At 39.9% G+C, this 16,618-nt stretch overlaps 1 protein-coding gene across 1 annotated transcript; it reads right to left on the bottom strand.

Annotated features, from left to right (window-relative positions):
- Window positions 1-12,400: 12,400 nt before the first annotated feature.
- TSPYL4 (TSPY like 4) lies at window positions 12,401-13,621 on the bottom strand. Its single transcript, XM_007954073.2, has one exon. The coding sequence runs from the start codon at window positions 13,619-13,621 to the stop codon at window positions 12,401-12,403; it is 1,221 nt and encodes a 406-aa protein (XP_007952264.1).
- Between the last annotated feature and the right edge of the window lie 2,997 nt (window positions 13,622-16,618).

Below are 16,618 nucleotides of genomic sequence, written 5' to 3'. Positions count from 1 at the left end.
AATTTTAGCAGCTATTTTACTTGAAAAATGTCTTACTGCCCAAGCCCATAAAACAGAGAAAGCATGTATAAGGGTGTACAGTTGAAAATAAAAGCAAATGTCTAGCTTAAAATTTGGAGAATGAATATATGAAAGTGAGTATGGATTGTTTGATCATGTTCAGTCATACACAGAGAGGAGTCCTCAGTGGCTTCCCAGGACATCCAAATCCCCACATGGCTGAAAGACCTCAATGACTTGGCCTTGTCTGTGCCTCCAGCCTCAGCTCATATCCCTCCCTCTGGTTTAGTGGATTTTGGCCATTCTGCTTGTTATTCTTCCAAAGTGCCTCGGGGCCTTTACACATGCTGTTCCTTCTGTCTGGAGTGTTCTTGACTAGACTTTTACATGGCTTATTCAAATATCACCACCTCAGAGGCTGTCCCTGACCATTGTTTCTAAAATGGCACCCTGCCAAAGGGGCAAGGTGGCCACATCTTCTGAACTCCTCTAACCCCACAAGAGGAACACAGAATCACCATCAGTAGCCAAAGACCTATCCCAGCGAGACCAGACATGCTGCCTCCCTCCAGCCCCTTTACCAACCCTGACACCAACCATTCCTCCCACAGCACCAACCACATCTCTGCTGGGTTCTATAATTCACTGCAGTGGCCACACAGAACTCACAGATTATGGGGTTTATTAGGGAAGCAACAAGCAAAGTTCAAGTTCAGAAATGCACTCAGTCTCTTGCAGCCAGTTATCTCACTCAGCAACTGGCAGTCTTGGTAGCACATTGCTCTCTCAGCAGTGCATGTCTCTCATGTCTCTCAGCAGTGCATGTCTCTCGCATCTCTCTCTCAGCAGCATGTGTCTCTCACATCTCTCAGGAGCATGTTTCTTTCAGCAGCACATCTTTCTCAGCGAGCAGTCAGAGAGACCCTCTCTGCCTCTAGGAGGGCTCCTTTTCAGCCTGGCAGAGCGGCCAAACTAACTAATCCCAACATCAGAGTTCTACGCACTTGAGAAAGAGCAAGAAAGAACTTCCCAGAAAATACTTTCTGCTGCTCCCACCAGAAATACCCCAGGTGGATAACTTTAACAATTAGGAGCTACTCAGTTGCTCACAGCAAATTCCACCACAGAGTTTACAAAGACTTACAGCTAGAAAAGCCACACTGTGTAATTTACTATACCGCACACCCATAGCTTTGTTGCTCAATAGGTCCTTGTCCTGCTTTATACTTTTTACAGCATTTGTCACAACCCAAAACTATATATATTTTATGTATGTTTATATTTTTATATTGTCTGTCTTTCTGACTAGAATTGTAAGCATAATGAGGGCAGGGGCTTAGGCCATCTCATTCACTGCTACATTCCTAATACCTAAAGCAGTCTGTGAAGTATAGCAGAAATAGAGAGAGAAGAAAAGAAAGAAAAATACAGAGCTGTGTTTCTAGCTTAGATTCATAATAACAAAAAATTGGCAATGACCCACATATCAATAGAGGACTAGTAAATAAATTCTAGAACATCTATACAATAGAATAAAATGTGCCTATAAAAATAATGAAGACAGTAACAATGCACTCTCTCTAAAGGTTTACAAAAAGCAAGTTACAGAACGGTGTGTAAAATATGCTAATACTTGCTTTAAAAACTGAGTAGGCCCTCATGGCTATATATACATATGCCAAACTTGTCAAATTGTATGCTTTGAAGATGTTCAGTTTATTATATGTTAATTACCTCAATAAATGTGCAAGCAAAAATGAAAGAAAATATGTATTTATATTTGCTTTTATAACATTAAAATAATTGTTACCTTTTGCAGAAGATGTGAATGCATACCAGATAGAGTTCAAAAATGCGACTTAAAAAATATTTATTGATCTAAGAAATTTCATAAACACATGTTTTCAAGCATCACTAAGATAGCAGCACCACATTCTGTGGGGGCTGGAGGCGGCAGCGGTCAGTGGTCAGGCACACAAAACTTTTCTCACACTTCTGTTCTCTATGACAAGTTTCATTTATCATTGTTCAAGGCTATCAACCATAGCTTTGACTGAATAGCTTATCTGACATGCTTTGGACATCTTATACAATTTTGGTACAGAAAACATTCTAATGATATGTTTTCATAGTGAAATTTCTTCTAATTAATACATTGCAGCCAGATCTTAAGAGTGCTTTAACTTAAAACTGGGTAAATTGAACTTTTAGAAAATAATACAGCATTGCATTATTTTTCCTAAAACAGTGCTGTTATTTTATCAATGAATTTAAGGGAGATTACAGTAATAATAAACTTGATAAAATTAAGTCAAAATACATTCTAAAGCCCCTTTTCTTTATCCATGATTGGCTTCTTCTTGATGTAAGTAGTGAACTGTAAACAGCACTTAATTTGGGCATTATATAAAGATGCCACAGGGAGTTGGCTGGGGCTCCATTTCAGGGTATGTATAATTAACTTATCCATGCCTTCAGAGATGCCAGATAAAAATTTCTTTTGTGATACAGTTTTCTTGTTTATGGCTGACATCATGTGCCACATTTAGGCTCTGGAATCCTAAATGAATCCTAAACTTCAGACACAAACTATGGGGCTATTGTCTTACCTTAGTCTTTAAACCCCAATTTGAAGTCCTTAGGGTGAGGAGATAAGAAATAAGCATTCTTGGCCCAGCTTTTGTAGTAACTATCAGATAGCTTTGGGAAGATTCCTTCACTCCTCCAGATAGCAGTTTCTTCATAAGTAAGGTAAGGGGGATGACAGCTAAGATTTCTGAATACTTATTCTGTGCCAGACACTATTCCAGGTGCTTCATATGTATTAATTTACATAATCTTCACAAATACTCTCTAAGTAAACATAATTATTCCCATTGAAAAATGAGTAAACAAATCCATTTACCTTCATTTTTTTCTATTGCACTTATTATCTTCTAATATGTCCTATAAATTATTTTTTTTAAATGCCTTCATCATTCCATTCCTTGCAGAACACTTCTCTTTTCTTAATATGAAAATAGAGGTTCATATAACTATTCCTACAGACCATGAAAAGAAGGGTGTTCCCCTGTCAAAATAATGTAAAAGGTTTCAGATTTATGGAGTGCCTTGGTGGTGCAGTTAACACACTTGGCTGCTAACCAGTCCACCCAGAGGTGCTAACCAGTCCACCTGGCAGTCTACATCAGAAAACTCAGCCATTTGAAAACCCTATGGAATACAGTTCTACTCTGACACACACAGAGTTGCCATGACCCAGAATCAACTGGACAGCATCTGTTCTCTGCTCCTCAGTCCAAACTGACAGGATTTCTGCTGTGATTGTTGTTAGACCCATCAGTCACAGGCCTAATATCTGTAGCAAAAGATTGTATAGTCATGCCCTTGGTGAGTTTCAGGAAATATTTCTTAGTTTATACAAAAGAATTTTCCTGATCTTTAAGTTAATATTAGCATACTGGGAAACATTCATCCTCAAAAGGATACATAAAAATAAATGCCAGAGAGTTGAGATTTTGCCTCCTTGCCATTTTCTTGCTCTCATCAGCAAGGAAACACAGTGGTAAAATGTTTTTGCCAGAATTTGGTATTTAGAATATTAAGATACCAAAAACTTCAGCCAAACCATGAAGTGCAATCTAAAATTACCTTCTGAACAGCCATGTGATGTGCAACTATCTGGTAGCATAGTGGCTAAAGCACTTGACTGCTAACCAGAAGGCTGGCGGTTCAAACCCACCAGCCACTCCTCGGAAGGAAGGTTGGGCAATCCTACTTCCGTAGTGATACTGCCTCGGAAACCCAAGGAGGGGTCGCTATGAGTCGGGGCCGACTCGACGGCACATAACAACAACAACAACAACAACATCCAGTGTAAAGAAGAGTAAAGAAAATCAAAGGTACAAGGAAACAATCCAAAGGCCTAATGGACCACGTGAACCCCAGCCTGCACCACCCTGAGACGAGAAGAACTAGATGGTTCCTAGCTACCATTGCTGACTGCCCTGAAAGGGATCAATCACAACAGAAGGTCCCAGATAGAGTAGGGGAAAAATGTGAAACAAAATCATAAAAATGATCAGGCTTGCTGGTCCAATAGAGACTGGTAGAACCCCTCAGACCATGATCCTTAGACACCCTTCAAGCCTGGAACTGAACTCACCCCCATGGCCCACCTTTCATCCAAACAACAGACAGAACTATAAGGTGAACACATTTGTTGTGAACACACATCAGGGAGGTACACACTCATTAGTACAGTCAGCCATAGGAGATCAAAAGGACAGCATTTGCCCAGATAAAGCTCAGAAGGCAGGAAGAGACAGGAAAGGATGATGATGGAAAATGGTAAACACAGGAAGGAAAAAATAAATAAAATCAACTTCTGAGTCTGTCAAACTCTAGAATGAAATATTATTTCACCATATTTCATATCCAACAATAACTTTAAGTATGTATATATGCAAATATTTGGTTTTTATATATTTTATATTTATGCATATAACATATACATGTTATCAAGTCAGCTCCAACCCACAGCGACCCTGTGCACAACAGAACTAAACACGCCCTGGTTGTGCACCATCCTCACAATCCTTGCTATACCTGAGCCCATCATTGCAGCCACTGTGTCAGTCCATCTCATTGGGTGCCTTCCTCTTTTCTGCTGACCCTCCACTTTACCAAGCATGCTGTCCTTCTCTAGGCAATGATCCCTTCTGACAATATGACTAAAGTAAGTGAGACAAAGTCTGGCCATTCTTGCTTCCAAGGAGCATTCTGGCTGCATTTCTTCTAGGACAGATTTTTTAGTTCTTCTGGCAGTCCATGGTACTTTCAGTATTCTTCACCAACACAACTCAAAAGTATCAACTCTTCTTCAGTTTTTCTTATTCATTGTCCAGCTTTCACATGTATATGAGACTATTGAAAATACCACGGTGCACTTTAGTCTTCAAAGAGACATCTTTGCTTTTCATACATATTTATACATATGTACATATTCACACAAACATTTAGCAAACTGGCTTAAATGAAAATCAAATAAATCTACATAATTATTTTATATGACTATTTTACCAACATAAAATGGAATGTCAAGCTATTCTCTTTTAATATAACACTGCCTGCATGTTAGAATTGTAGAGCTTTTTAAAATGTGCAATATTGCAGGGACATCCCCTTACCTCTTCCTAGGCACTTGAGCACAAGGCCATTGTAAGTAAGAGTTGGCTTCTGGATTATTGCAAGACTAGAATAGACTGGACTACTTTTACCAGGATGAGGATGTACAGAGTAACTTATCCAGCACAGTCAAGCTACTGCCCTCACCCAGTATGTCCAGCCCCATAGGGTAAATTCACAGAGGTATTACTTGTTATTGGTCTCTAGACCATCCTCAGAAATAATGCCATTGACTCCTCACCATTATCCTGTTTACTCCGTACAGTAACTATGTGAGATGCTGATGAGGAAACTGAAGTTCACAGAGGTTAAACAATATGCTTGCTCAAAGTTGCACTGTAACTAAGGGATTGTCTGTATTTGAGCCAAAGTTTGACCTCCAAAATCATGTGATTGACACATAAAGTATTCCAGTATTGGAACCAGATTGGGGCAAAGCTTTTGTCTAAAATCACATTCCAGTTTAACAATCACACCATGCTAGGACATGTGAGGGATATAAATAAAGTCACAAGCTCTGCCCTAAAGGAGCTTATAATTTAGTAAAAGATATTAAAACAACATATAACATAATACTTTCCTGGAAAAGTAAAATAAATACCTAAGAACCATGGGAGTCCTAAAACATAATGCTTGTTTTAAGACCACACATGCTAAAGTCATCAATAAACAGGCCTATTCTTTCTCATATTCAGGTTCAGATGCTCACTTTGAATACTTAACCAAAGGTATTTACTGCTGCAGAGGTAACCCAGATGGAGAGAGTGGTGAAAACTGGTCATTGATTAAAACTCTGGGCATACAGAAAAGTTGGCTCATTACTTAGAATGACAACCGCAGCAGCACATAGACTGCTTGGCAGTGAGGTTCTTGCAACATGCACCTGCTGAGAACTTAAAAAACACTTTGTTTTACTTTCTTAGTACTTTGGATTTTGTATTTTCATGGTAAAAGTCAAAGTTTAATAAAGAAAAGGAATAAATTACTATCTTAACTACCTACTAAAAAGAGTCATCAAATTGAGTCATTTAAAATCAGGGCTTTGAATTGGTTCAACCCTGATCAGTTATGGCCAACTGAGTGAAACCGGAAGAGATTCTAATTTTTTAATTCTGAGTTAGCAACAGGAACAATGACCAGAACAGAAAAAACTATAGTCAAAGCTCTGGAATGGGAGACTCAGAAGAGGTACAGTAGCCCTTTCTGGAGGCTGAGGCAAGAGATAGGATTATTGGCAAAACTGCGAAGAACACACATTCAAAGCAGCATGGTCAGCAGCCATCTTTGAGCAAGCCATTGTTTCTTACGTTCCGAGTGAAGATTTGGTTGCTACACAATGTATACACTGCCCAAAGAGGGCAATGAAGTTTCTATCTGATGTGTAAAATGTCCCATTCCTGTTATCACTCCAGTTCACCCAAATTTTAAAATTTGGGGTCTGTTCTGGGGTCACTTCCTCAGCCATGACTGAACTGGGCTGAACCAGTTTGAAGTCCTGATTAAAACTTACATATTCATTCTCTAAAGGCAGTAGAGATGCCAACAGTTCTTTATAGTTCTTAGCAACCAAATTCCTTGAAAAACTCACTAACTCAATGCCCTGGAGTCGGTTCCAACTCATAGTGACCCCTCCTTAGGTTTATGAGGAGGTGGTATCTCTACAGAAGTAGATTGCCTAGTCTTCCTTCTGAAATTCCTTGAATACAAAGTAATATTTAAAGTCCTTTTGACACATTTACAATCTTTGATGAAGGGAATAAACTGCTAATTTTATTCATATATGTGGCAAACATCAGTACATATGTAAATTCAAGAGCTTTTCAATAGGTATAGAATCTTGTATTAAAATAAACCGAGTGATAACAAGTATCTCTTTCAAAGACCCTGTTTGAATGGATTAAAAGTAAGCCTCAACTGAGGCCTGAATTTACTTGCCATCAAGGCAACTGCAACTCATAACCACCCCATGTCTCAGAAGAGAACTGTGCTCCATAGGTTTCCAATGGCAAACCTCCGTAAGATTTTTTGGAAGCGGACTGTCAGGCTTGTCTTCTGAGGCACCTCTGGGTAGACTCAAACCTCCAGTCTTTGAATGAGCAGCCATCACATTAACTGTTTGTACCACTCAAGAGGCTTCTGAGACTTGAACATTCTTGTTAGCAGCAATCAAGTTGGCCCAACTCATGACAACACCGTGCACAATGAGACAATATGCTGCCCAGTCCTCCGACATTCCATGATGGGTTGTGGAGTCTGTGATCCATAGGGCCTGAATACTCGTGTGTAAATAGGGTTATTATGATGTTTTTATGCCAAATTTAATACAGACATTTGTGAAATAATGGAAGATACCTTTGCTTAAAATCAGACAATTTTAAGTCTGTGTGACTGCCATCTTGCACAATTCAACTTTCTGGGGCCATATTGTTTCAACTGTTTAAATGGAGACAGTAAAACTTGTGTCATCAAATTACAAAGGTACATGTGAACACATGTGGAACACTGACCTATCTAAGCTCTGGTAAGATTGCAAAGCCCAGGAATGTGGACCTGAAACAAAATTAGATATTCAAGGCTTGAAATGTGATTCATGGGGCAGGGAACTCAGTGATTGAGATTACAGGTAGATGTTTTGTTTTGCTGTTACAAATGATAGAATTTCACTGCAGGAAGCTTCAGTCAACTGGAGATAAAGCTGCTGTAGTGGAAGGAGCAGGGTTGAACTATAGTTGAGGAAAAAGGCCTGTAAGGAAGGTCAGAAAAGCCTTTTGCAAGTGTCCGGCCTGAGATGAATGCCCAGACATAGAAAAGGTAGTCCAAGAAAATTCTTTTGAGTGGAAATCAGAGAAATTATTATGAAGTATGTCCCTGCTGCTCACAGAGCATTATGGTCTAGGCAGACTAATGTTATAATACTTATTTGCTGGTCAGAGGATGAGAGAACTTCTTAACTGGATTTGGAAGTCTATATAAAGATGATTGAGAAAGGAAAAAAAAGGCAATGAAGGATTGGAGCAGGGCTATGGGAGTGCAACAACTGTTTGGTAAATAAATTGTATGGGATGCCTAATTGAATGTAATAACTCATTTTATTAGATAAACAGAAACTAAATTTCTCTGTAATAAATGAGATTGGCATCAGCCTGTTAGAAAAATCAATGTTATTGGTTAAAGCTGAGGGAAAAAAAAGGAGGTAACAAAAATGACATTTTCTGGTCCCAAACAACGGGCAAAAATTAGCATAGAAAGGGAAATTTAGCATAGAAAGGGATAATGCTCAAAATAATTGACAACGTAGAAATCAATCACTGAAATAAAAAGGTAAAATGAACATGTTGTTGTTATGTGCCGTCAAGTCAGACCCAACTCATAGGGACCCCTCCTTGAGTTTCTGAGGTGGTATCACTACGGAAATAGATTGCCTAACCTGCCTTCCGAGGAATGGCTGGTGGGTTTGAACTGCCAGCCTTCTTGTTAGCAGTCAAGTGCCTTAGGCACTATGTTACCAGAGCTCCTAAAACATGAACATAGAAACAAACAAACAAAAAAAAAAACCAAACCCACTGCCATCAAAAATTAGCATAGAAAGGGAAATTTAGGATTAAGGTAGGTATAAAGCTTGCCACCCAACCCTAGGGAAAAATTAAAAAAAAAAAAAACCTAGTTCTCTAATATTTAAAGTTTTCCCAGCCTAGAAAAATTATACCTCTGCAAGAAGAACTGGCAAATAGGAATTGTACCAAGAATCAGCACATCTATACCAAAAAACTATACCAAAAAACCAAACCTACTGCCATCAAATTGATTGTGACTCATAGCCACCCCTATTGGGTTTCTGAGGTGGTAAATCTTTATGGAAGTAGATTGCCCAGTCTTCCTTCTGCCAAAGTGGCTAGTGGGTTTAAACTGCCAACCTTCTGGATAGCAGTTAAGGCTTTAAATTAAATCAGAAGTTCTAGGCCATTTATGTCAAATTTCTGTTTAGATAATTAAAAATACTTTGTTATTTTTATAGATTTTGCAGCATCCATAGAATGCAGCTGCAGAAATGTTTATCCCCAAATTTTCTTCTGAACAGCAAAACTGTTCAAGTTGTAATATAATTTATCTGTCTATAGACATTATATTTAGATCATAATTTCTTTTTAGTTGTTTCTTTTGAAGCACTGTATTTCTGTAGGAAAAGAATTTAGGTAGCAGTCACAGATAAAAACGTACAATGACCCATTCTTCCAAAAGTCCATCTTAAGCTAATTAAAGAGAATGTAGCCAGCAGGAACACCAAAACTAAAACCAAACCCTCTGCCACTGAGTCAGTTCCAAGTCATAACAACCCTATAGGATAGGGTAGAGCTTCCTCAAAGGGTTTTCAAGACTGTAAATCTTTACTGAAACAGACTGCCTCACCTTCCTCCCACAGAGCAGCTGGTGGGTTCAAACCACCAACCATTGGGTTAGCAGCCCAATGCTTTAAACACTCTGCCACCAGAGCCCCTAATGAGAGCATTTAACATAAATTCACAAACTGGGGATGAAACAACAAGAACAGCTTTTCCACTGAAAACAGTATTTTAAGTGACAAAATCAATATATGGTGTTTCAGTTACCACTCAAAACCCACACTGGTTCTATAGGGAAAACTACAGTTGCAGTTGGACTTAAACCCTTTCTCAAACAAAAAAATCTTAGAATGTTTGGTGGTGGTTGCTTTTTTTGTTTTCAAACTTTCAAAACAATGCTTACCATGACCATTTGATATTTTAGTGGTTTCCCAACCTCTTATAACTGAAACAGCAGAGACTGACTTTTGTTTTTACTTTTAATTTTTTGGTGAAAATAAAAGTAAATGTAACAGAGTGACAGACTTTATTTTTCCTTCAAGTAATAGAAGACAAAAATGCTAACAATCTTCATCTAACTTGACAGAAATTCTACAAATACTTATACTGGTTAGGAACAAAAAATGTCAAGTACAACATTATTACCAGGGGAAGAAATTATTAAGTCAGACAACAATTATATTAGTCTTTTGAGATTGCATTCACAAGATAATTTCCAAAATCTTCAGATTCAACAAGCATCATATTATTTGAATTATATTTCTGCAGAGACCAGAACAAGCAGATACATAAGTGAAAATTTACACAAATCATATTGCATGGGAAAACAAAATTGGTATTTTTGCAGACATTCTCAATTACAAGCAAAAAGCAGGTGTGTAAACTTCAATTTCCCCAGTATGTAGAAATGGAGAAAGAAATTAATAGGATTTTACTTAAAAACAGTGACATAGGAGCACTTATCAATAATCTACCACATATAAAAGGGCACTCCCAGAACAATTCAAGAAAACATCAAGACTTTCATTTTTATTTACAAATATCTACTGGTGAATTCAAGGAGTTAGGAAATACTGGAGGAAAACGTACTTCCAAGCACCCTATTCAAACCCTTAGATTCTCCCCTCCCTACTCCATCAACCCTGATGGCATCTCCCTGCTGGCCCTGCAGGCCTGTAGGCCCACTCCCCAGCAGGGATATTTCTGCTTCAGGGCTGGTATTTAGTTTCATAGCCTAGAGAACCTAGGTGACCTACAAAATGATGCCTTGGGGTTTATACCTCTAAGTAGTCCAAAGCCCAAAAGAGAATTTCTATCTTTAGAAAAATGAAGTAAAGCTAGCTTTAGTAGCTTTAGTTCACATCCTGCTATGGGTCTGTTCTTTCTCTCCTCCCTGTTTCTCCAACTAAAATTCAAGAAACACTGGAGGTTTTGGCAATAACGGAGAAGGAAATGGGGTGGGGTCGTCAGAGCCAGCCTAAAGAACAGGGCTCATAACCAAGTAATTAACCTATAGATTTCCCTTGAAACTTTTAGGCCTTGCTAAAGGAAATGGAGTACAGGCATGAAGGTAGAAGAGGGCAATAAAAGAGTTCAAGTCTATTTCACAGTACCTCTTTCCTCTTTCTCCCTCTGGACACAATCAAGGGGAAAGCAAATTGAAAGGCCTGCTTTGCCAGGTTTGTTTTCTGCTTCTAAGCTGTAGCTGCTTTAGCGAAAGGCATAACCAGCCCTACAGACCATAAAGACCTCTTCCTCAGTGGCACTCTTTCCATCCTGGAACCCTTGTCATGTTCAGAGTTGGTGCAGGAGAAGATACAGGGGCAGGGAGGGGCACCTAACAAAGCTTCCAAGATTAAGTGTGGTTCAGTGGCTGGGTCTCAGAAAGGCTGATTGCTGGAAGGGACCCTATTCCCCACCCCCTTGCTTTGGGTATTGTCACATAAGACTGTCCAACCTGCCTGACAACAGAATGGGTTTATGGATAATCACTTGAAGTTGATGGGGTGGGGAGGATGTCTTCCTTTATGCTGGCTGGGAGCCCAGGTCCACAGATAGTACTGAGAAGGCAGACAACGGTAGCCTGGGCCACCCACCCAGAAGGGTGAGAGCAGGTAGGGGTAGGCCATAGCACAGGCCTTCATAGACTCACCAGTAGCTGGTCACAATGCAGGGTGACTGAGGCACAGGAAAACCAATGTGGTAACATAGAACACTTCTTGTCCTTTACCTCATTTATGCCTAGCAGCCACCTACTAGCCACCTGCATTTTCCACCAGATGACCAGCAGGGTAGATGGCATGGGCAAAGGGAGGCAGCTGGAATCCAGTTGACAAAGGCCTGGAATGTACAGTTTGGGTCGATGGTTGGCATCATCTATATTAGCTTCATCTTGCAGTGGCGAAATGCAAGAGCATGGAGTGCATGGGTTATCAGGAGCACAGTTAGCACAAGGCATGAAGTCCAACTAGTTGTTTGCAAAGACCTAGAAAGCTTCCTTGTGGATTCCATGTAGATAACCACATTTGAAAAAAAAAAAAAAAATGGGAGAGGACCACAGCCACAGGCAGGGTCCAAGCCATGCAAAGGAAGGTAGTGCATATGTACAGCATCATCAGCTTGGCACAGAGCGGTAGTAGACCAGAGACTTGAAATATGTAACATAATGCAGAAAAGCAATGAAGGCCAAGAGGAAGCAGAAGAGCAGAGACATAGAGGTGACAATCTTGCAAATGACTGTTGAAGATTCAGAAGAACCAAAAAACAATCCAGTATGAAGAGAAAGAAGACAAGATTATATGTTGTTGGCTAGGCACAGGTCCAAGAGGAGGTGGTAAGGAAACTTGTTAAGGAGCTTCTCACAAGGGCAAGAGTTAACCCGACTGGAATCTGAACAACATGGGATTCTCCACTGGTGGTCTTGCTGGGCCTCCCATTCCTCTGCGGGCTCCTTCACCCATCAGGTAGTATTGCAGGGGATTGGGCCACAGTTCCTCTTTGATGATCTCAGCAATCTTGTCAAATTCTAAGAGGTTGTTGTCTGAGAACCAGTCGAAGAAGCTATGGATAGTGTTTCCTTCCCGATTCCTGTGGACGTGGGACTGAGGGTCTTGGCTCCGGTGCCATCGGATTGGAGTGGCAAGACACACGATCCGGCCAGAGGATCTGCGCTCATATTCCTTGACAAGCGCCTCATTTCGGAAGTAGGGGTTGCACTGAAAGATGAACTTGAATTTGCAGCCTGCTCTGGGGTGTTTAAGCTCCTCTACCTCCAAATTGATCATGTACTTCATCATATCATCATCTTGACTACTTATCATCGGTGATAACTGGGGGTGGTTCCGAAAGGCAGTGACCCAGAAAACTGGGATATTCTGGATGATGAAGCTCCTGCGCTGCATATGGAGCCTTCGCATTAGGCCAAACTTACGCTCCAGCTGAAGGAAGGCCCGGTCAGCCTGAACATTTCCGTTTGACAGCTCCTGATCAGTGGCCTCCAGTAAGTCCATGCAGTTATTGATCTTCGGTACTATGGCCCCTTTCTCGACTTTCTTCTTCCCCACCACCTTTCTTTCCTTCTGTACCACCTTCTTTTCCAACCCCTCTGCTTCTCTCTTCTTTTCAGCTGCCGCTGAGATGGCGCACTTTTTAGTCGTCACTTCCTTGGCTTTTGCCCCAAGCATCATCTGAGACCCCAACCCTACTGCGCCACAGGCTTCTAGGGCCTTCTCCCCTACAGGGCCGCGCAGCTCCCCACCTTGACGACCATTTTTCAGGCTGCAGTCAAATGCAATGGAGGCAGAGGCCGCTTTTGGACGTCCGGTGGGAGGTGGAGCCTTTTCCTGCCCAGCTTTGTTCGCAGCCTGGTTGCGATTAATAGGAAGTCGAAAGCGGAGCGCGAAACCACAGTCGAAAGAATCCGAAGCGGTCTCCAGGGTGACTCCAGCCATGTCCGCCATCACCTGTGTCACATCGGTTTCCCTTCGGAGCCTCTGGTACTGGTGTGGGTCCGGGTCTTCTGCGACACTATCGGGAGTATCGAGGTCGCGGTTTTTAGCGAAAGGGAGCTTATCGTCCCCATCCAGGCTACTCATTTTGGTAGAAGTCTGATCAGTGAGAGAGGAGCGTCCCTTGTCCTTGTCCTCTGTGGAAGCCGCGCTCCGCCCCAATAAGCCCCCTCGCGCCACCCTTCTTTTTTTTCTTTAGCTAATGCTTCCATGGCAACTGGTGACGTCAGGGCTGTCGCATCTTACAGCCGCGCGAGAACTCGCCTCTCACCTCTCCTTAGCGGTTGTCATCCTAGCGTATTTCTTGGTCTTGGTACATCATGTCGTTGTTATGTGTCATCGAGTCTGACCAGACTCATAGCGACCGGTCCTTGGGTTTCCGAGGCAGGTCTTCGTACTACAAGATGTGAATTTGTTCAGTCTTTAAAAAAAAAAAAAAAATTAAGTAATGGAGGTAGACCAAACTCAGGCCAATGAGAACTGTGCTAATGAAGATTTCTAGGATTCTAATGAAGTGAAGACCTCAAGGCTTATCATGATTAGTAAAATGGATTCCGCAATTCACACTGTCCCTTGTTTGTACAGATTCAAGGCAATTACCACAGAATTAAGATGTGCAGAGCTTGATTTTTAAGAAAAGTGTAGTGTTTGTGTGTTAAGTGGATTGATAAAATTAGGAGCAGCTGCAGTGGAAACCACGCATCCTAACAAGATAAAATAGAAGATTATTTAAACCTGCCTTAAAGATTTTAACGTTTATGTGCTTTGGCCAACATCTATGAAGCAATTAGACAGTATTTCCTCTTTTAATTAATATGGATTGCAAAATGTTCTGTTTTCTTTACTTGGAGGTGTCACCTTATCCCCCCCCTACACACACACACACACACACACACACACGAACATACAAATTTCGCCTTTATTTGTTACTGAAATAAATATCATTTCAGGGTATTTTAATCTCTAAAATGAATATGTTGCTTATCCTCAGTTTATAATCTTCATCTAAAAGAAGTTCCTGCTGCATGATGTCTGTGGGCATGAAACCAGCAAATATTGCCAAAATTTGCTCCTATGGTAATTCACTGCAGTAAAAAGGTAGTAATCAACTGTTTGCTGCCACTAGGCTATTAAACATCCCTTTATTTGCTTATGTAAACTAAGAAAGTTTAGCTGTTATCTATTCAGGTAAGTTAGCTCATAGAATTCATTTGATAGTGATATCACTACATCTGCTCGTGCTGCTTGGTTGGGATGTGAGAATACTGGCTTTAGTTCTTAAAAAAATGTAAGACAGAAGGGAAACTTAAATTTGCATATTTATGTTTAATGTTTTAAATTCATATTAGAGAGATAACTATGATTATAACTCTTTGTTATAAAAACTCTCTCAGGAAGCACCCCACATCATGATCATTTTCAAATAAGGTCTCAGAAGAGGATTCCAGTGAGAAGTAAGGATTTAGAGAGAAAATTGCCATCCAATTTGGTGTGTAATGAGACTTCAAATTTAGTAGTACAAAAATCGTCCAACTAAGAATGAGGTGGGAGCTCTGGTAGCGTAGTGCCTAAGGCACTTGACTGCTAACCAGAAGGCTGGGGATTCAAACCCACCAGCCACTCCTCGGAAGAAAGGTTGGTCAATCTATTTCCGTGGTGATACCGCCTCAGAAACCCAAGGAGGAGTCGCTATGAGTCGGGTCCAAGTCGACAGCACATAACAACAACAAGAAGAATGAGGAATTCTTGATGGAAGGACAGTGGCAGACATTAAGAGAAAACGTCTATCATACAGCTTTATAGCTTAGCTCTCAAAGCTTTTCTGGAGAATTCATAGACAATTGCATTTTTGTTGTACCTCTAGTAGCCTACACAAGGAAATACTATCCAAACTGACCTCTACTGGCTGCCTTCTCCCATCTCCTGTGTATAACTTTGCTTAACTGTCTTACCACCCTGATAGTCTTCTCAATTTCTATAGCTCTTATGACTTTTCCCATCCAATTTGGTACTTATGTATCCTCTTTTTTTTTTTTTTTAACTTTCTTGGTTGTTTCATGCAGGACAAGCTCATCCCAGCTAGATAAGGAACTGCGTAGAGGCTTTTTTCTTTTATTTATTTTTTAAAGCATATACTATAGTATAGCTTGAAGGAGCTCTGTTGGCACAGTGATTAAAGTGTTCAGCTGCTAGCCAGAAGAATGACAGTTCAAACCCACCAGCTTCTCCACAGGAGAAAGATGAGGCAGTCTGCTTCCATAAAGATGTAGAGCCTTGGAAACCCTATGGGGCAGTTCTACTCTATCCTGTATGGTTGCTGTCAGTCATGGAATTGACTTAATGGGCTTTTTTTTTTTTTTTTAAATAGTATAGCCCAGTGACTATCTCATAGAAGGTTTTATTGAAATTTAGTGATTTGATTTAAAAATAGTTTTACAAAAATGAACAGTATGAGTATACTGGTATTTTATTTTGAGTTGGCTGAATATATAGTGTAGCTATGAATAATAGTCTACATTTTTGCACATTAGAATATAGGATTTTTGTACACAATATAGCTTGTTCTACTGACAATTGGCAATAAACCTCACTACACAGAAAAAGATATATCAATAGTATCAATAGTTTTAAGGAAAAATACCCACAAAAAATGCTATGAAAATCTGTGAAGTCATTTTCATTTGCCAGGAGACAATAAGTTTAGCAGAAATTCAGGCACAAATTAATACAGTCAAATAAAAATAACTTTACTATAAGTGTGAAGTAAATACTGGAAAATTTTATGAAATATCCCCCATTGTTACTCTTCAGAACAGTAGCTTTAAAAAAAATATATATATATACAGTTTATAGTTATATTTTCATTAAATTTACTTAGTATTTTCTATAGTCACTTATACACATTTAAATGTATGTTATCTCATTTAATCCTCACAACAACCCTGTGAAACAATAATATTATGACTTTGTTTTATTTTACCTCAGAAAGAACTGAGGCAAAGAGAAATTGAGTCACTTATCCAAGGTCTCACAACAAATGACTTGCAATCTGAACCCACGTAATCTGTCTCAAGAGTCTTTGCT

Source organism: Orycteropus afer, unplaced genomic scaffold (assembly GCF_000298275.1).
Source record: "Orycteropus afer afer isolate SDZICR_OR568_19922 unplaced genomic scaffold, OryAfe1.0 scaffold00430, whole genome shotgun sequence".
Taxonomy (NCBI): domain Eukaryota; kingdom Metazoa; phylum Chordata; class Mammalia; order Tubulidentata; family Orycteropodidae; genus Orycteropus; species Orycteropus afer.
This window is presented reverse-complemented; position numbering and strand designations above follow the sequence as displayed.